This window comes from Thamnophis sirtalis, unplaced genomic scaffold (genome assembly GCF_051295495.1).
Source record: "Thamnophis sirtalis isolate CommonGarterSnake01/CBP01778 unplaced genomic scaffold, rThaSir2_p1.2 scaffold_4, whole genome shotgun sequence".
NCBI lineage: Eukaryota > Metazoa > Chordata > Lepidosauria > Squamata > Natricidae > Thamnophis > Thamnophis sirtalis.
The window spans coordinates 123,811,855-123,833,220 of NW_028261384.1; the positions used below are offsets into that span (position 1 = coordinate 123,811,855).

At 43.5% G+C, this 21,366-nt stretch overlaps 1 protein-coding gene across 1 annotated transcript; it reads left to right on the forward strand.

Moving 5' to 3' along the window:
* The first annotated feature begins 4,998 nt into the window (after positions 1-4,998).
* On the forward strand, positions 4,999-20,364 carry LOC106557407 (zinc-binding protein A33). Its single transcript, XM_014076645.2, has 6 exons — positions 4,999-5,477; positions 11,585-11,680; positions 13,001-13,237; positions 15,139-15,161; positions 17,965-18,089; positions 19,814-20,364. Exons 1-6 carry the CDS (start codon positions 5,037-5,039, stop codon positions 20,362-20,364), a joined length of 1,473 nt encoding a protein of 490 aa, XP_013932120.2. The 5' UTR covers positions 4,999-5,036.
* The last annotated feature ends 1,002 nt before the right edge of the window (positions 20,365-21,366 follow it).

Here is a 21,366-nt window from a genome sequence, read left to right on the forward strand (position 1 = left end):
GGAAAAAAAATGTTCTAATATCTCGGGGGCTGCCAAAAAGAGGATGGATTCAACCTATTCTCCAAAGAACCTGAGGGTAGGACAAGAAGCAATGAGTGGAAACTAATCAAGGAGAGAAGCAACTTAGAATTTAGGAGAAATTTCCTGACACAACACTTAATCAGTGGAACAACTTGCCTCCAGAAGTTGTGGATGCTCCAACACTGGAAGTTTTTAAGAAGATGTTGGGTAACCATTTGTCTGAAGTGGTGTAGGGTTTCCTGCCTAAGCAGGGGGTTGGACTAGAAGACCTCCAAGGTGCCTTCCAACTCTGTTATTCTACTCTATTCAATTCTACTCTACGTACTCTATTCTATTCTAATAGTATGGCCACCCGAGGGTGATGGGAGGTGATTAAAAAGTCATAAAAACACCAGTGTAGGAAAACATGTATTTCCAAGCATCTTCAACTCATGGTGCTTGCTAGATATTTGTCACCATTTCTCATTTTGGAGAAGCAGACAAAAAAACAACAACAATCCCAGACATTTTAAAAACAAACAAGGGAAACTTGAGATAAGTACGTTTTCTAAAAATATTGCGAGGATAACCTATGACAGTGCTTTAGGATAACATTTTGTATTTCATTACTTCTCGGAATGTCTATCCTTGATCCCCGAGAGTTACAACTCTCAGAAAGGTGTAGTTCTTATATATGTATAGTTAGAATTTACGAAACGGTCATGAATAGAGATAATTCTTTTGGGAGTGCTTTGTGCCTCGCCTTTCCTTCCGGTTTTTGTTCTCCCAATCTTTTCAAAAGAAGCTTAAAAAGAAACAATGGGTTCTGCCCAAAAGCAATACAGTAAAAATATTGGCACCAGATGATAGAATTTCCTGCCTTTTCATTAGTGACTCATTGAACCCCAATGGCAGGAGAATCAGTTTGGCCTAGTGGTTTAAGGCACCAGGCTAGAAAGCAAGAGACTCTGAGTTCAAGTCCTGCCTCAGCCATGGAAGCCAGCTGGGTGACTTAGACCAATCACTAGGAGACTGAGAGTTCTAGTTCTACCTTAACTATGAAAAGGTGACCCTGGTGTGTGTGTGTGTAAAAATATGGGGGGGGGGGGGTAGCAGCAGGGGTGAAATTCAGGAGGTTCTGACAGGTTCTGGAGAATCGGCAGTGGAAATTTTGAGTAGTTCGGAGAACTGGCAAATGCCACCTCTGGCTGGCCCCAGAATGGGGTGGGAATAGAGATTTTGCAATATCCTTCCCCTGCCACACCCACCAAGCCACACCCGTAGAACCGGTAGTAAAAAAAGGATTTCACCACTAGATAGTGGGCTGGATATGTTTGTTGTGTTGAGTTACGTATATATCCCGTCTTTATTATTTTTACAAATAACGCAGCAAACATATCCAACTCAGCTTCCCCCTCCTATTTCCCCCACATTTTAGATCTATAAAATGGCAGCCCAGGGGGTGGGTATTAGCCTATTGCAGTGCTCCAGTGAACCGGGAAAGACAATACTGCAATGGTGGAACATTCAAATACAAAACCTGCATTCTGGAACTAGAGATAAACAGATACCAATAAAGGAGAATATTTGTAGTTCGTGGTTGAGATGAGGAGTTCTTAGTACTCTCTGAGTTTAGTTGTTTTCACATCATCAGTGCTAGTAAAAAATAGGGTTTGCTCTCAATTTATATTTTGGTAGCTTGCCCTATCAGTGTCAATCAAATGAATATCGAATAACACCAGATCAACAATTAAAAAGTAAACAATATTCCAATTTGCCAAACAAGCTAACATTAACCAGCCTTCCAAGGCCACTCCCACCAGGGCAAACCATCCCATTCCTTACTAGCACTGATGATATTACCTAGATTGGGTAATGAAACGTCTGCAAGAAAGCAACCAAGATCACAGAGCACCAAGCGCCCCCCCCATCATAAATACCGTATTTTTCAGAGTATAAGACGCACCAAAGTATAAGACATACCAAGATTTTGAAGAGGCAAATGATAAAAAAAAGTTTTTTGCACTCTGCAGACCTCCCAAAAATGGCTCTTTCTTTTTTTTTGAAAAAACAGGCACGTTTTCTTTTTTCAAAAAAGAGCATGCATAGCCTTTAGGAAGCTTATAGAGTGCTCCTTGGCGCTAGGAAGGGGGGGCAAAATTTAGCAAAAAATGGCCTGTTTTTCACTCATTTCTGCCCTCCCCAAACCCCAGAAGCACACTGGAAGCCTCCAAAAGGCTATGCACGGCCGTTTTTGCAAAGGGGGTGGGGTTTCGGATGGCAAAAGATGCTGAATTTTGTGTATCAAACGCACCCAGATTTTCAGCTGCTTTTTTGAGGGAAAAAGGTGCGTCTTATACTCCAAAAATATGGTGTGTGTGTGTGTGTGTGTGTGTGTGTGTGTGTGTGTGTGTGTGTGATAATTACAACCCCCGGTATGCCCAAATATGGGAGGAAGATCACTACTTCCATTCTCTGTCTTTCGGCTTGTCGCTTTCTGCCTGGATGGTCTCTTGTGACGAGCCGAAAGACAGAGAATGGAAGTAGTGCTCTTCCTCCCATATTTGGGCATACCGGGGGTTGTAATTATCTAATAGATACCTTTCACCCTGGCTTCGCTGATAACGGATAAGAGCCTGTGGCCTAATGGCTAAGATGTTTGCCTAGTATGGATTATAGCCCAGGTTCAAATCCCAGTAAGGGTATGGCTAGCTGATGAGAGCTAAATAGCTTGAAATAGATCTATACTAGTCTCCCTTTATTTATTTATCAGCACAAATACAACGAAACATATCTATATCTATATCTATATCTATATCTATATCTATATCTATATCTATATCTATATCTATATCTATATCTATATCTATATCTATATCTATATCTATATCTATATCTGTCTGTCTGTCTGTCTGTCTGTATGTATGTTATATTTGTGTTGATATATATATATATATATATGTGTGTGTGTGTGTGTGTGTGTGTATGTACAAATGTACACATGCACACATGTATATATGTATGTATACACACACACACACACACACACACACACACACACACACACACACACACGTATAATAAATAACAATCCAGAAGGAGAAGCAGGCTGAAGTGGGAGATTTTCCCCTCAATCTATAGTTTTGAATCTTTCTCTGCAAAAGGCCAAGGGGAGAAAATGGTACTGAATGAAGAAGTTGTAAATAATCTATTTCTCCACATTTTTATGACTGAATCATCTCTGGAAACAACAATGTTTATGCCTAGAAGGGTCAACGGATCAGAAGCCTTTTAAAACTAATCCCAGGCAGAATACCAACAATGGGTTTACTCACATGAGAGAGATGAAGCACAGGGTATTGATTGAGTAAGAAATTTTCCTGCCTTGGGTGAGGCCTGATTACTCATTCTTTACTTTTCCCAACTGTGCTTTCTTCCTCGTTCAGAATTGAGATGACAAATCAAAGAGAGAGAGAATCTCCTTTTAATGCTCGAAATCAGCATTTCTGGGAGTCAGCCTTGAAATTGCTAAGGCAGAAAAGCACTGCTCCAAGTTACCAGTAATCCTTGATTTACAACCACAATTGAGACTGGAATTTTGGTCATAAGTTCAGGCAGCAGGTGACTGGATTCAATTTTACAATTGTTTTATGAGAGTTATTACGTGAGTAACCATAATCGTTATGTGGAGCATATGGTCATTGAGTGAATCACGTGGTCATAAGACAAACCCATTTTATCCAATAGGAGATTGGAAAATGGTAAAAAAAGTCTCAAATTGCATTTATATGACCATGCCTACTTCTGGTTTCTGGTGAAAAGATACCCATTGCAGGCAATACGTTTGCTTGACAACCATGGCATTCACTTAATGACCAATTAATGACCACAACATTCACTTTAAGATTGCCACATTTTGTTTGATTATTCACAGGGATGCCTTGATTTGCGACCATCATGACATACAACAGAAATTCTGGGCTCCATTATCACCATAAGTTGAGGACTATCTATATCCATGATAGCGAACCGATGTGCGTGCATGCTTGGGGAAAGGGGGCGCACATGCAGGGTTTGCACATGAACACACGGGGATGTGGGACATGTGAAGTTCATGTGATCATGTGTGGGGGATTAGCACGTGCATGCATAGGGGTGGGGCACATGTGGGGATGAGTCATGTGTGCGTGAGTAGGGCTGGGAACTGCGGGGGGAGCGCATGCATGCATAGAGCAGGGTACATGGGTCACACACATTGCAGTGTGTGTGTGTGTGTGTGTGTGTGTGTGTGTGTGTGTGTGTGTGCTTTCAGCATGCAGTGACAAAAAGGTTGGCAATCACTGATCTTTATATTTAAAAGCCTTGCATTCCTGGCCAATAATGGTGATCCATCTATTTCTATCTATCATTCCTCCCTCCCACCCTCTCCATCCACCTATCTACCCATCTATCCAGCCGTCCATCAGTTTGTATAAAGAGGCTTATAGATGGGGTGGTGCAAAGCGTCATCAAAAGAGGAAGAGATTTCAGACACATGATCAGATTCAAGGTGTGGTTTCAGTGGGAAGCCCTTTAAAAACAATAGCGAATTCTTCGGAAGGTGTGCTAAGGCTTGTCTGGGCAGGGTTGACTGGATGAGAAGAATCCATTAAGAGAATCCTATTTTGAAAAAGAAGGCAGCCAAGAGCTTTGCAAAGGAGACTGGGCTCTGCAGTTCATTTTGCTTACATTTGTTCAAAATCGATTCTGTTACCCCTGGAGCACGTTTTTAAAAAGCGCCAAGAAGGGAAAGAAAATGAGGAAGTAAGGACGAAGGACCGAAAGCTCAGAAACACCGTCAAATGTTGCATTTGTAACAGAGAGTAACCCAGGGGGAGTGGTCAATTCAATAACTGAGAAGACAAAAGTTCAAGATCTGAAGAGGTAACAAACCAGAGAAGAAACTTGAGAGGTAAAATACAACTGGGAAGAGCAAGGAAGCTTTCTGAGGAGAAATCTTATCCTTTTCTGATTTGGGAAAGATTGTTCTTTTCTCCATGGCTGCCCCAACAGGCATAGAACGCTTTGCTGAGGATCTTCGCTGTTCTATTTGCCTGGAGCTCTTTTCAGACCCCGTCATACTGGAATGCGGGCACAACTATTGCCAGGCCTGTATCACTCGGTTCTGGGCTGAGATCCCTAACAACCACGAGGAGGACATGCCACCAACACTTCCTACTTGCCCAGAATGTCGGCGTGAAATCCCCGGTGGCAAATATACACCTAATCGGGTGCTGGGACAGCTGGCTTGCAAAGCCCAAGAATCTCTTTTGGTCCAGGCTGGTGATGAGGACACCAACGGGGATAAAGATGATGATGAGGAGATGCAGGGGGAAAAGCTGTTTTGTACTGAAGATGGGTGCCTGGCGAGAGCTTTACAACCAGACCACTGGGGCCACCAGTGTCTCCCTCTGGTTGAAGCTGTGGAGCACTTCAAGGTCAGTAGAAGGGGCTTGTAGAATCGGTGACTAGGAAGAGGGGTACAGAACAGATGTTCTTGGGGTTGCTGATGGAAAATGAGAAGATATAGGTTATCTGAAAGGAAGCAAGGCAAAGCAACTGAGTGTTAAGGAAGTGAGGGCAACCTTGGTTTTTGAAATGAAAGTACAACTTATTGCTTAACAACCATTTGTTTGAAGTGATGTAGGGCTTCATGCCTAAGCAGGGGATTGGACTAGAAGACTCCAAGGTGCCTTCCAACTCTGTTATTTTCCTCTCCTCTCCTCTCCTCTCCTCTCCTCTCCCCTCCCCTCCCCTCCCCTCCCCTCCCCTCCCCTCCCCTCCCCTACTCTACTCTACTCTACTCTACTCTACTCTACTCTACTCTACTCTACTCTACTCTACTCTTCCTTTCAACTCTGCTATTCTGTTCTAAAACAATGGTATTCATAAAAAATGGTGCTCACATCTATGAACTTCGCAGCATCTCCATGGTCAAAGGCTCATGATTCATATACATAACAATTGTGATCAACAAGATTGTCATTTGGAACAGTCCCAGCCAGCTTCTCATATGCAAAGCCAGTGTTGAAACCGGCAAGGGCTTGCAAATCAGAGTTGCATGGTATTCCACTTAAACTTTCCTCATCCAAGATTGTTGGAACTTCCCTCATGAATAGGCAAGATCTCATGATGTTTTCCCTTAACGATCGCTTCATTTAGCAACAGAGTGGCTGGTCCCAATTATGATTGGGGACTCCCTGTGGACAAGGGACTCGCCCCTCACCTGTGGACAAGGGAGGCGGTGGCTCAGTGGCTAAGAAGCTGAGCTTGCCGATCAGAAAGGTCGGCAGTTTGGTGGTTTGAATTCCTAGCGCCATGTAACGGAGAGAGCTCCCATTACTTGTCCCAGCTTCTGCCAACCTAGCAGTTCAAAAGCACGTGAAAATGCAAGTAGAAGAATAGGGACCACCTTTGGTGGGAAGGTAGCAGCGTTCCGTGCGCCTTCGGCGTTTAGTCATGCCGGCCACATGACCACAGAGATGTCTCCAGACAGCGCTGGCTCTTCAGCTTTGAAACGGAGATGAGCACTGTCTCCTAGAGTCAGTAATGACTAGCATGTATGCGCGAAGGGAATCTTTATCTTTACTTGTGGACATATTGAAGAAGATAATAAGGCCATTCACTGGCTATTAGTTATGCTAACAAAGGTTAGATGGGTTTATTTATCTATTTATTGGGCATCATACATTCAAAGAAAGATAAAATATTTAAATTAGTATAATAGTCTAAATTAAAAAAACACCAATAACTATATAACACATATAAAAATTAAAACATGGAAGGAATTCAAAACACTGATATTTGAGGCCCAGAAAGAAGTGATCTGAGTAGCTGCATTATGGGTCAGGAACCAATTATCTGTTGTACATGGTCCATCAAGATTATGGGAAAACGGATTCAGGATATGTAGAAACAATGTGCCACCAATTACAGTGTCCGGGGGTGGGCTTCCCGGAAACATCTGGCTATCCCCAGCATCTGGATCGCAGAGCATTGCACTGTACATTATGTTTTGAACTGGGCCTTGTCCAGCCTTTGGAGCTGCTAAGTGTGTTAAACATTTTGTGGGCCTCTGGTAGGCATTTGCAAATGTATATGTGCGTGGGTGTGATTGCTGATTCCCAAACCAGCTGCCAGGATTGTGTGATCAGTTGCATAACACCGTTTTTCAAAAGGGAAACTTTTGAAAACTCTTCCTCCTCTCTTTAAGCCCTCCAGACTTCTATCGGTTGTTTTTATTTTCTGGGGAAGGGTAGACAGAATGGCATTAAACACCAAGCAACTGTCACCCCTCATTTCTATAGTTTTGCGAAAATCTTTATGGTTTTCAGAGCTCTGACATTCTTCTCAAGCAGGAGACTGGCAATAGGCTTTGCTGCAGGCAATCTATTGCATTATTTACTATGCAGGGGATCAGAAAGAATCTAAAACTAAAATGCTGTGTTATCTAGCCATGTTTAAGTCTTATCAGATTATTGTCTTCTTCAATAGGGTGGTGTAGTCGTGCTTTACTTTTGAAAACAACGGTATATTTTGCAGCAAAACTTACACCCCACTGTGTTTCGGGAGGCCACCTTCTCTTCATCCTCAATAGTGTTTAGCATTGCAAAGTCTGAGCATTTTGGGGGATGCTTGTTTTAAATTCCATCAACGCCTTCCTCAGTATGGTGCCAGGCCGATTTTGACATGTATACTGCATGCGGATTAGACTTCTTGGGAAATGGGGCTGCAACACATCTGGAGGGCCCCAGAGTGAGGGAAATTGTTCTAGGATTTCTCAAGACAAAGTTTGCTGTGTCCATACAAAAGGATTCTGTTTTGTGGTGCTTATTGTGCCGTTGTGTAGCTCAGCAAAAGTTTATTGAAAATTGGGTTAGCTAGTCTGCCCTTGTGATAATTGCCCTTCCTTCCTTCCTTCCTTCCTTCCTTCCTTCCTTCCTTCCTTCCTTCCTTCCTTCCTTCCTTCCTTCCTTCCTTCCTTCCTTCCCTCCCTCCCTCCCTCCCTCCCTCCCTTTCTTCTTCTCTATCTCTTTCTCCTCTTTCCAAATGAAAAGTAGGGATGTTAGAAGGAAATAGAAAAGGGGGCTCTGGAATTTTTCTTGTTTTATACATGTGCATTCAGAACATTATAGTTACTCCTGATAGAATTATGCCATTGCCAACTATAGATACCTACCACATTTCCTTGAAAATAAGACAGTGTCTTATTTTCTTTTAATCCCCCCAAATAAGCGCATGGCCTTATTTTTGGGGAAGTCTTATTATTTTTGAGGTGAAGAAGGCACCTTAACTACTGCCTGTGGCCTGTGGATCAGATAATCCAGAGAGGGCTGGAAGTTTTTTCTCTGTTTCTGGCACACTCTTGCCAACCTAGTATCGCTGGGCCTGCCTCTCTTTTTGCGGCCGCCACTAAGAGAAAGAGCGTGGTAGCAGGGGTTTGCAGGAATGGCATTCCGCGTGGATGGCAGGTGCATGTGGGGCACATGGGTCATGTTCCCCTTTCTGCCCCCAGGAAATGATGGGCACTGGCTACGCATGCGGTTAAATATTTTAGGGGAGGTCTTATTTTCAGGGGAGGGCTTATTTTAGCGCATGCGCTCAAAAGCTGATTGGGCTTATTATCCGGGGAGGTCTTATTTTCGGGGAAACAGGGTATTTAAGCTTTTCCTACCCTCTTTTGTATACAACTGTTAACTCACAACGTAGGCATAATGAGAAGAAGGCAGTTCTTCCACATTACCTTTCTATATGTCGGGGATTTTTTTTTTTTTACATACTAATCAGTTGTGGCACAACTGAGAGTTACTTAACACTGCAATTCAGTCTAATGAACAGTTTATTAATATGTTTCTCACACGTCTCTGCCAACTGATTGCTCATATTTTTCCTTCGGTTTTTTAAAAAATAATTATTCACAAGGTTTGAGCTCTTGTTTCGCAACTCCGGACAAACAGTCCTTATTAGATGTGATTTTGTTTCAGTCTCTTGTTGCGTTCTTCACCATGTAAGCTAACCTTTGGCTACCACACCCAGCACTGACTGTGGTTTGCTCAACTGTGGGAGATCCATATTTGCCTTATTCACCTCTTCTCCTTAGCTGCGTGTTGAACATTAAGTGAGAATTACTACATGTTGGGAGATTAAAAAAATAACCACAAGAGAAACAGTTCCAAACCCAGAGAAGAAGCCTGAATGAGCCAGGTGCCACATCAGCTGGTTAGATGTTTGGAAGCTTTGTTTTTTTTTTAAAGTTGAGTTCTGAGTGCCCATCCAGATGCCACCTATATTATCTCTAACAGTTGGCATAGTTGAAGAATGAGCAAACATTTTTCCCAGAACAGCTTCAGGTTGACTCATCCTTCCTTCCTTCTGAGGTTGGTAAAATGAGGATCCAGATTGTTGGAGTCAGTAATAAACACCTAGAGAGGGCTGTTAAAGCATGATAGCAGTATTCCAGAGGCTACCACAAAGAGGAGGGGGTCAATTTATTTTCCAAAGCACCAGAAGGCAGGAGACGAAATGATGGAAACTAATCAAAGAGAGAATCAACCTGGAATTAAGGAGAAACTTCCTACTGTAACTGCGAGGACAATTAACCAGTGGAAAAGATTGTCTTCAGACATTGTGGGTGTTTCATCAGTGGAGGTTTAAAAAGAGACTGGGCAGTCACTTGTCTGAAATGGTATAGAATCTCCTGCTTGAACAGGGAGCTGGACTAGAAGACCCCCAAGATATATAAGTCTAAGTGCTATTTCTAATGTTTTGGGGTAAACTGCCCAAATGCAAGCATGTGTGTTTCCAGTTTTGTGTACTGTATGCAGAATGAAATGGAATTATTTTGTCCTCTGTGTGAATACATGAATGCAAGAGGGTTATTTTTTTTCAATATACAGGTATTCCCTGACTTACAGACATTCGTTTAATGGCGGGTTAAGGTTACAACAGCACTAAAATAAGGTGACTTATGATCAGGGGTGGATTGAAAAATTTCAGCAACAGGTTCTCTGGCCAATTGCTGGGTGGGCGTGGCCATGGTGGGCGTGGCCTAGTCAGCTTCCTGCACCACGGCGGCTGTGGGGGGGGGGGGGAGGGTATTTTTACCTTCCCTAGGTTCCGGAGGCTTTCCTCAAGCCTTCGGGACGGTGAAAAGAAGCCCTCCAGAGGCCGGAAACGGATCTGATTCCAGACTTCTGGTACTTCCGGTAGGCTGGTTTTTCACCCTCTCAGAGGCGCTGTGCGGGCCCTGCACTTACCTGACGTGATGAACGGGCCGCGTGGAGACTCCTGGGAGGGGCGGTGTGGTGCGGTGCGGGCAGGGTCAGCCAGTCCTTGTAACTACTAGTTTGGTGAACCAGATTAAAATCAACATCCAGTATCCAATATTCGACCTCAGGCGATACACAGGTACCCGCCCTGGATTTTACCATATGTTCTGCAAGCCCTGACCACTGCTCCATTCGAACCTATGAGAACTGCCAGCATTCGGCCCTTGACTTTTAAAACTGCCTTCTTAGTATCAATTACTTCTGCTAGGAGGGTATCAGAGATTGTGGCGTTCTCTGTCAGGGAGGACCTGTGTATCGTCCATCATGATCGGGTTATCCTGAGTCTTGACCCTTCTTTCATACCAAGAGTGAATTCTCACTTTCACAGATCTCAGGAGGTGATCCTCCTGAACTTTTGCCTAAGCCTAAGCACCCCAAGGAACGTGTCTGGCACAAGCTGGACGTTCGACGAGCCGTCCGCATATATATGAACAGGACTAAGGGTTTCAGACATTCAGAGTCATTCTTTGTGTCGTTTCAGCCTGGGTCGTAAGGTCTCATCCTCAACCGTTGGGCATTGGCTGCGGGCCTGCATCAAAATGGTTTATGAACATCAGGGCAGGACCGTGCCAGGTCGTGTGATGGCACACTCCACAAGGAGTGCCGCCACTACAGCAGCCTGGGCAACCCAAGCGTCCATCATTGACATTTGCAGAGCTGCTACATGGGCATCCCCCACAGCTTTAATCAGAAATTATAAAATTGACCCCTTTGCCTCAGCCTCAGCCTCCTTCGGAAGACATGTTTTGCAGCAAGTTGCCTCGGCTCCGGACAATCTGGACACGACTTCGACACTCCCTGGGACAAAATAGCTTGGGCATGTCCCATGCTAGGACTCTCCAAGCAGTGCACAGGAGAATGACCGTTGGCTTACCTGAATGGTCATTCTCTGGGCACTGTGGGAGAGTCCAACCCCGGGTTTATTGCAAGGTCCAAGGTTCAGCATTACGATTAGGATACCTGAAGGGCATCCTACAGCAGACAAAACTTCATTTTTAAACTGACCTCAATGAGGCAAAGGAGGCGTGACCAAAGAAAAATCTATTCAGTCCTGGGGAAGATAGGCTGTGTTAACCCATTTTTGGACTCTCCCGCAGCACCCAGAGAACGACTGTTCAGGTAAGCCAACATCATTTTCATTGATCTCACATGAACAATAACTGTGAATGAGTTGCTGTAATCTGGTTCTATCTTGTGGGGTCTCTGCTTCCCTCCAGGGGATCTTAACAACATCTCAAGCACAGCTGGAATCCAAAATTCAAGCAGAAAGATCTGTTGAAGAGCAGAGGGCCCAGAAACCTCCAGAAATCACAGTAAGTCAAAGCTTCCATGTTGCTGAACCTATTGAGGGTATTTTTGACATGCTCAGCCAACAGTGGTTCTTTAGAAGGCAAATGAAAGTAACAGTAGCGATACTGTGTGGTGCCAAATTAAACTTTTAGTGTTATGCAGATATAGTGTTGAGTGGCATGGTGGCCAAGTGGTGAAGATGCTCACTTCCCACTTGGAAGACTGAGAGTTCGATTCTAGGTAGCGGCAGACGTTTCTGTCTAAGGCCACAAAGAGAAAAGCATCAGGGGGAGGCATCTGGCCAGTAAATGCTTAGTTCCATCTAGTTGCCCTGACACTACCCAGAATTAAGGGATTATAGGGTTATAAAAAGGGAATATATATATATATATATATATATATATATATATATATATATATATATATATATATATATATATATATATATATATATATATAGAGAGAGAGAGAGAGAGAGAGAGAGAGAGAGAGAGAGAGAGAGAGAGAGAGAGAGAGAGAGAGAGAGAGAGAGAGAGAGAGAGAGAGAGAGAGAGAGAGAGAGAGAGAGAGAGAGAGAGATTGTACATTCAAAACCAATGTAGGTTGGGGAATTCTGGGAGTTGCAGTCTATAAATCTTAAAATTGTCGAGTTTGGGAAATACAAATCTAAATTATGAATAAAATCGGTCCATAAATGAGATGGAGGTGAATGGATGGGTAGGTAGGAAGGTAGGAAGAAAGGTAGGTAGGTAGATAGCTGTATGTATGTATGTATGTATGTATGTATGTATGTATGTATGTATGTATGTATGTATCTATGTATCTATGTATCTATGTATCTATGTATCTATGTATCTATGTATGTATAGATAGTGTTGATAGATGATAGATAGATAGATAGATAGATAGATAGATAGATAGATAGATTGATAGATTGATAGATTGATAGATAGATGGATGGATGGATAGAGATAGATAGATAGCTGGATGAATGGATGGATGGATAGATAGATGGATGCATGAATGGAGAGATCATAGATATATAAACATTTGTATGGTTGGGGCTGGTTAGTATCTGATGGGAGACCACCAAAAATGTCAAATTAGACAGAAAAGTTAAAAAAAAAAACTAACAGCAGGTTAAAAAAAAATCTGTATTATTCAAAGAAATGTCACAAATGAGCCCATATAATTGGAAGCTTGATTTAGTTGGAGACTTGACTTTATTTTCCACTAAACTACGCCACAGGGCAACTCGAAGGGGCCTCCTTGATGTACAGTACTTTCTAAAAGCAGAGGTGGTGGTGGGGATCTCATGCATTCCTCCTCCTTCTCCTCCCGAGGCCCAACGGCTACGTCTGGAGCAGAATGTCTCTGCCCAATTCATGGAGCTCCATCAGTGGCTTCAGGAGAAGGAGGCTGCACTGATCAGAGAGATCCAGAGAGAGGAAAAACTGCTTCTGAGTGAACTGGACAGGAACCAGAGGAACAGCCAAGAGCAAATCCGCACAGCCAATGAGCAAATAGCTAAGATCCAGGCTCGGCTTGCGATGGAACCGGACTCTGAAAGCTTCCTTAAGGTCAGTGCATTTCTCAAGCCATAGCAACTTAGACTTATATGCCGCTTCACAGCCTCTCTAAGCGGTTTATAGAATCAGCATATTGTCCCCAACAATCTGGATCCTCATTTTACCCACCTTGGAAAGGGTGGAAGGCTGAGTCAACCTTGAGCCCGGTGAGATTTGAACTGCCAAATTGCAGTCAGCGGCAGTCAGCAGAAGTAGCCTGCAGTACTGCACTCTAACCACTGCGCCACCGCGGCTCATAGCGACTGTTCAAAGTTACAGTGATGCTAAAAAAAAGTAACTTACAGCTTGGTCCTCGCAGTTACAATGGTTGCAGCAATCCTGCAGTCACAGCAATGCTATCTGGTCCCTTGGCTACCAGTTTTATCATGGTTGCAATATCCCAGAGACATGTGATAGCCAAGTGCCATCTTCCCAGCAGCATCTCTGACAAGCAAAATCAACAGGGAATTAGTTGCAACTTGTGGCCATGTGATGTCGCACTTAATGACCAGGAGGGGAAAAAAAGTTGTGCGATTGGGTGTGGCCACATGATGCCTGGCTTAGGGTTCACACCGCTTAACAATGGATTTTACAGTCCTAATTGTGCCGTGGTGGTGCAGTGGTTAGAGTGCAGTACTGCAGGCTACTTCTGCTGACTGCCGGCTGCCAGCAGTTCTGCAGTTCGATTCTCACCGGCCCAAGGTTGACTCAGCTTTCTATCCTTCTGAGGTTGGTTAAAATGAGGACCCAGATTGTTGGGGGCAATACGTTGACTCTGTAAACTGCTTAGAGAGGCTGTAAAAGCACTGTGCAATGGTATATAACTCTGAGTGCTATTGCTATAAATCAAGGACTTACCTATGTATCTCCAGTATTCAAGATCACATGCAGTTTTCCTTTCACCTAACTCAAGGCTTTTTGCATTGCATTTATCAGTAGGGTTGATTTTTAAGCCAACTTAGTATTTGCTTTCCAAAGAATCTTCCTAAGCCTTAAAAAGTTGCCATCTAAGCAAGTCTCCCTCTGTTGTGTGATCTTCCTGCCAAAAAAATTTATTTATTCTCCACTAATTTGTCTTTGAACACTTGAAAGTCTATCACAGAGAAGAGGGTATAGATTCATTATCCCCAGCCGCCAAGGTAGGAGACGAACCAATGGGTGGAAGCTTTACAGTATATGGAGACAACCAAGCTCAAAATAAGGAGGATGTTTCCTCACCATAAAAGCAATTAAACAGTGGAACAGGTTGTCCTTTGGAGGTGTGGAGTTCCATCATTGCAGGTTTGCAAGCAATGGTTGGACAAGTAATTGTCCAAATCTTTGTCCAATTCCTACTCTGCCTAGAGCAGGGGTCAGAAACCTGTGGCTCTGGAGCCGCATGTGGCTCTTTCATCCCTCTGTGGCTCCCTGTCGCCAGTCAGTGCCACAATTTTGGGAGGAGCCTCTGGGTTGTGTGTGTGTGTGGGGACAATGTGCCAGGAGAAGACTCTATGGCAAGGAGTGGGTTTTCCAGTCAGCTCCACAATTGATAAGGCTTTCAGTTAGGACAGGTAGAGGAAAAAGGATGCCACATTAGGAGGAGACTCTATGGTGTCTTCTGATCAGCTCCAGAATTGAATGTGGGGTTTCTGATTAGAACGTTTGTGGCTCCTGGTGCTTTCTTTTGTGTGGGAAACGGGTCCAAATGGCTCTTTGAGTGTTTAAGGTTGCTGACCCCTGGGCTAGAGGATTGGACTAGAAGATCTTCAAGAGCCCAATGATTCCACAATTCAACGGGAAAGATGGTGGCATTCCTCTTTCTTCCATTAGATGAATTTTGGTGAGCCCAGTTTAAAGGAATGGGATAAAGAAGACAGGAAACTATTCTTAACAGCTGGCCTTTCTCTGATCATTCTTACTATTTCTTTCCACAGGATATCAAAGGCTTCATAGAAAGGTGAGTATTTCTTCTTGGTGAACCAGTGTCCTGATGTTCTGTTGGTCTTTTATAAGTGGAGGCCTTCCATTGAGTTATTTTACTTTGGTTTATTAATAATACCTACAATACAGTAATTATCTCCTGTTCTTTGTTTGGCTTGGAGCTTTCCCTCACTCCTGAGCTGAAATCCTCTGCACTCTTCCTTGAATCAGTGGAAGACTATGTCAGCACGACATTGGCTGTTTTCATTTCTGATCCCTGCTGCCTCTGATTCCAGATTCAACGATCTGCCCAAAAATATTAACCGTGAATAAATCTCAGAGCAACCTTGCAAGTTGTTGTGAGGTTAAAATGAGAGCTGATTGCTCAACAAAGCCAGCCTGATGTAGAGGTTAAGGCACCAGATTAGAAAACTGAAGACTGTGAAGATAGGTGGCAAATAAGTTTAACAAATAAATAAATAAATTCTAGTCCTATTTAGCAGTGGTGGTATTCAATTTTTTTTTTTTTTACCAGCGGTTCTGTGGGCATGGCTTGGTGGGCTTGGCAGGGGAAGGATACGGTAAAGTCTCCATTCCCATCCCACTCCAAGGGAAGGTTACTGCAAAATACCCATTTTCTCCCCAGTCCAGGGGAAGGATACTGTAAAATCTCAATTCTCCCCCCATTCCAGGGAAAGAATGCTGTAAAATCTCCATTCCCACCCCACTCTAAGGGAAGGATACTGTAAAATCTCAATTCTCTCCCCCCTCCAGGGGAAGGATACTGTAAAATCTCCATTTCCACCCCACTCCACGGGAAGGATACTGTAAAATCTCCATTCCCATCCCACTCCAAGGGAAGGTTACTGCAAAATACCCATTTTCTCCCCAGTCCAGGGGAAGGATACTGTAAAATCTCAATTCTCTCTCCATTCCAGGGAAAGAATGCTGTAAAATCTCTATTCCCACCCCACTCTAGGGGAAGGATACTGTAAAATCTCAATTCTCTCCTCTCTCCAGGGGAAGGATACTGTAAAATCTCAATTCTCTCCCCCTCCAGGGAAAGGATACTGTAAAATCTCCATTTCCACCCCACTCCAGGGGAAGGATACTGTAAAATCTCCATTTCCACCCCACTCCAGGGGAAGGATACTGTAAAATCTCCATTCCCACCCCACTCCAGGGGAAGGTTACTGAAAAATTCCCATTTCCTCTGAATCAGCTGGGACTCGGGAGGCAGAGAATAGATGGGGGCGGGGCCAGTCAGAGGTGGCATTTACCGGTTCTTCAAACTACTTAAATTTCTGCTACCAGTTTTCCAGAACTGGTCAGAACCTTCTGAATATCACCTCTGCTGTGTAGGCACAAACCAGCTGGGTGACCATGGCCAGTCACTCTCTCTCAGCCCTAGGAAAGAGGCAATGGCGAACCACTTCTGAAATCTTGCCAGGAGTCAATGCTGACTTGAAAACAGAAAATAATACTAATACCAATACTACCAATACTAATACTAACAAAAAAATTGCTGCAGACTGTGAAAATGGAGAACATTATTAAAACAACAAAAACTAAACAGAATATAAGGAAAAACAGCTGGATGACAAGATTAAATAGATGGAAAACCAAAACTTTACATGTACAGCACTTGAAAAATATTGAAGGAAAATGTGATAACAACTTAACATGGGGATGGGTTAAGATGGGAACCATCAAGAAAGAAACGGAAGGTTTAATACTTGCTGTTCAAGACCAAGCACTACAAACCAGCTACAAAAATCCACTGACAACCCAAACTGCCCACTTTGCAATGACAAAAGTTGAAACTGTTTCACCTTTAATATGTGAGTGCAGCAAAATTGTGCAAATTGATGGCAAAGCTAGATATGACCAAGTTGCTAAATTAATTATAGCAGTAGACTTATATACCGCTTCATAGGCCTTTCAGGCCTCTCTAAGCGGTTTACAGAGAGTCAGCATATTGCCCCCAACAATCTGGGTCCTCATTTTACCCACCTCGGAAGGATGGAAGGCTGAGTCAACCCTGAGCCGGTGAGATTTGAACTGCTGACCTGCTGATCTAGCAGTAGCCTGCAGTGCTGCATTTAACCACTGCGCCACCTTGGCTCTTATCTATCTTACTCTGATAGAATTCACTGGTCATTATGTAAAAAATATGACTTACCTGTGTCCGGAAAAGCATGGGAACATAAAGTGGAAAAAGTTGTTGAAAATAAGAAAGTGAAGATCTTGTGGGACTTTTTAATACAGATGGATCGTCATTTGGAACACAACACACCATATATCACAGTTGTTGAAAACCAAAACATACAATTTATTGATATCTATGATGTACCACAAGACTGAAAAAAAATCATGAAATATCGCAACCTGGCCATCGAAACTACATGATTATGGATGAAACATGTGACAGTGATACTCATTGTCATCGGGCCACTTGGCACCATGTCCAATAATTTTACAAATTTTCATGCAATAACACCAGTGGAACTGCAAAAGACTGCGCTACTTGCAAAAACATACATTTTAAGAAGATACTTGGCCGATACCTAGGATGCTGGCAGCAACCCATATCAACTATCAGAGCCAGTCAATAATATTTATGATACATTTTAAAATGTTCAGTTGACTGAGTTTCATGTTCAAGGAATAAAAGATAATACCAATACTAACAGTAATAAAATTTCCTCGGCACATCATTTTAAGCTGAAGGAAAGGTAGTATTGAGAGCGTTAGAAATTCCCAGATAAGGCCACCAGATGGCGATCAAGATCAAGCCATGGCATTGCACAGTTCTTGCTGATATTTCTCTCTCTTTGCAGATACTGCCCTGGTGAGGACAAGACAAGCCCATTTCCTGTGATTTCTCGCGATTTCAATTTAGGTCAGTTTAAAGGGCCTATTCAGTACATGGTCTGGAGAGAGATGTTGCTGGCCTTAAGACCTTGTGAGTATCAAGGGTGAACAGCATTAAAATTGCAACAAAGCTGAGTGAATTACAGGGTGATTTCATCGTGCATAACTCATTTCAGTTCTGGATCACAGCAAGGGTGGCATCGTGGTTAGAGTATTAAGCTAAGCTGCAGCCTTGCCTGAAATGGGACTCTCCCTATATTGTGGATTACAACTCCCATCAACTGCAGATAACCGGTTGGTTCCCAGGCTGATAAAAAAGAGTCAGGAGGCTGTTATAGACAGACAAATCTTTCCATTGTCAGTGAAAAGCCACACCTCTTTTTCAGATCATAGGAAAGCTGTTAGAAAAGAAATAATAATAATAAAAGTTTCACCCTTAAAGTAAACAGTTCAGCAGCTGAAATTGTTCTAAAGCCCATTCTTTTCGTGACCCGTCAAAACCGCGGTCCACTAAAGCGCGCCCGATTAAAGCGCGTACCTGACGTCATCAGCAGCGCGACAAATAAAATTAAAAATAAATTAAATTAAAATTAAAATAAAATTAAAGCAAGCCGATTCACATAAAGGTAAGGGTTAGGTTTAGGTTTAGGGTTAGGGTTAGGGTTAGGTTAAGGGTTAGGGTTAGGTTTAGGGTTACGTTAAGCGTTAGGGTTAGGTTTAGGGTTAGGTTAAGGGTTAGCATTAGGTTTAGCGTTAGGTTAAGGGTTAGGTTTAGGGTTAGGTTTAGGGTTAGGTTAAGGGTTAGGCTTAGGGTTAGGTTTAGGGTTAGGTTTGGGGGGGTTAGGTTTAGATTTACGCGTTAATTTTAAGTTTACCGCTCACAGCGTGCTGTTTTCGTCGCGCTGTGATGACGTCACGTACGCGCTTTCGTCGAGCGCGCTTTAGTCTACCGCGGTTTTGTGGTGGAACCATTCTTTTCAATTCAAAACATGCTGCTCAAATGAATTTTGAAAACATTGTGGCTGGAAAGAATCATGATAAGCAGCTGCCAAGGAGCATAACAGTTTGCTTAATGTTTATGGATGATGGGAATACTAGAGCTCAGCTCCTGGATGAAACCAGGTTAAGGTTAAGGACACTAAGCTCCCAAACCACCATTCAGTCTGGTGCCATCTTTTAACTTACCATATTATTCGGAGTATAAGAGGCACTTTCCCCACCCCTAAAAGAGAGCGAAGATTTGGTTGCGTCTTATACACCGAATGTAGCCCAGCCCACCCGTTGGCCCCCACCCTTTGGCCTCTGCCTCCCAGCAATTTGCCTCCTTGCAGCAAACAACAAACAGCCTGTTTCAGTTTCAGCTTCAGCACAGCCTGATTAGCACAAGCAGCTGATTGTTGGTTGGATCGGCCTCCCAATGATCAGCTGTTTAAGGCTGCAGGGATCGCCATAGCCTATTGCTGCCTCCACACACCTCATTTTCGGCATCCACATCTTATTTTTGACCTCCATGTGATCCATTTTCCACCCATTCCGATCCCCGCCACCTGGAATGATGGAAAATGGGGCGTGCAGAGGCCAAAAATGTGGTGGTCAGAGGCTGAAAGCAACAGTCCCAAATTCACTAAAATTCGTCTAGTTTTTAGCAGGAGAATAACAGGATTTTTCGGTTGACATTGCTGAAAACTGATGTGAATTTGAATTGTCTACTTGGCATAAACCTGGTTGTTTTTTTTTTTTTTTTACAACTTCTTAGGTGGACATTTCCAAAGTTGTCAAATAAGGGTAACTCTCTCATTGTTCTCCTTCCAACAGTCCCTTCATATATTACCTTGGATCCTGCCACCAATCATCCCAACCTCATGCTCTCCAAGGATCTTGACACAGTACGCTTGGAAGATAACCCCGAAGAAGTGGTCCCGGATGGTCCAGAAAGATTTAGCAAGACTGTATGTGTGCTTGGTGCCCAGGGATTTACTTGTCAGTGCCATTATTGGGAGGTAGAAGTTGGAAACAAAACCAGCTGGGATATTGGAGTGGCCAAGGAGTCGGTGAACAGGAAGGAGGCTAAAGTCACCGTCAAGCCCAGCAATGGTTTTTGGGCCATTTGGCTACGGAACGGCAATGAGTACAAGGCCCTTGACTCTCCTTCCAAACAGCTGCTCCTCAAGGTCAAGCCTCAGAGAGTAGGGGTCTATTTGGACTATGAAGGAGGACAAGTCTCTTTTTATGATGCTGACACCATGACCCACATCTACACCTTTCTGGATGACTTCTACGAGTGCCTGTACCCCATGTTCAGCCCCGGGGTCAACAAAGATGGCCTCAACGGTGAACCCCTCTGCCTCCTGCACCCACGGATCTAGCAAGGACTATGTAAGAGCTATTGGGATCTGCGTTGACATTTATTTCAGTTGTGAATAGTCTGAAAATGGTCTAACACAGTGATGGCGAACTTTTTAGGCACCGAGTTGCCCAAACCAGAACATGCGTGAATGTATGCACACCGCAGTGCCGGAAACCCAAAGACCAGCTGGCCGGCATTCACATGCCTGTTTTTTTGGCTGTTTTTCAGGCTGTTTTGTGGGTCATTTTCAGGCTGTTTTTAGAGCTGCTTTTGGCCTGAAAATGACCCCCAAAACAGCTAGAAAAATGGTCTGGGTTTTGGCTGCTTTGGGGGCTGTTTTGAGGCCATTTTCCAGCACTCTGGCATCTGTAAAGACCAGCTGTGCATGTGCACAGTGGAAACCCAAAGACCAGCTGGATGGCATGCACATGCCTGTTTTTTGGCTCTTTTTTTTGGCTGTTTTCAGGACGTTTTGGGGGGTCATTTTTGACCCAAAGAAACAGCCAGGAAAACAGTCTGTTGTTTGGCTGTTTTTGGACCCGTTTTCAGGCTGTTTTCCTGTGCTCTGGCACGCCCAAAGACCAGCTGGGTATGCGCACACTGGAAACCAGAAGAGCAGCTGGCGATGGCGCACATGCTCACAGAGCATGGGTCTATACATCCATAGATCTATACCTCTTCATTTAGAAGACATTTTGAGAAATGAGAAGTTTCACATAGGCAGCAGATGCTTCTGTGGCTCATTCTCCTTAAGTGGATTTTACAAATCAAACAATAACAACATTCTGGTTGCTAAATTTTTTTTTAATAAGTTTGTGTTTTGAAAAGTATCTAAGGGGCCCAAATGCTTTGGGGGCACTTGTCATTACTCCTGGGCGAGAAAGTACACCTGTTCACTGGGGAAGCCTCATGGGGAATGCAGCAATATAGAAAGACATGGGTTGAGCCAACCAGAGATTTTCTTCTCTGAATTTTCTTCTCGGATCAGATTTTCAAAGGTAAGGGCAAAGGTAAGCGTTTG

Bases quoted from the DNA above. Each gene is read 5' to 3' on its own strand.
- LOC106557407 (XM_014076645.2), top strand. From the start codon at position 5,037: ATGGCTGCCCCAACAGGCATAGAACGCTTTGCTGAGGATCTTCGCTGT. The intron at 5,478-11,584 runs GTCAGTAGAAGG...GCTTCCCTCCAG, and splicing joins AAGCTGTGGAGCACTTCAAG to GGGATCTTAACAACATCTCA. The intron at 18,090-19,813 runs GTGAGTATCAAG...TCCTTCCAACAG, and splicing joins GTTGCTGGCCTTAAGACCTT to TCCCTTCATATATTACCTTG.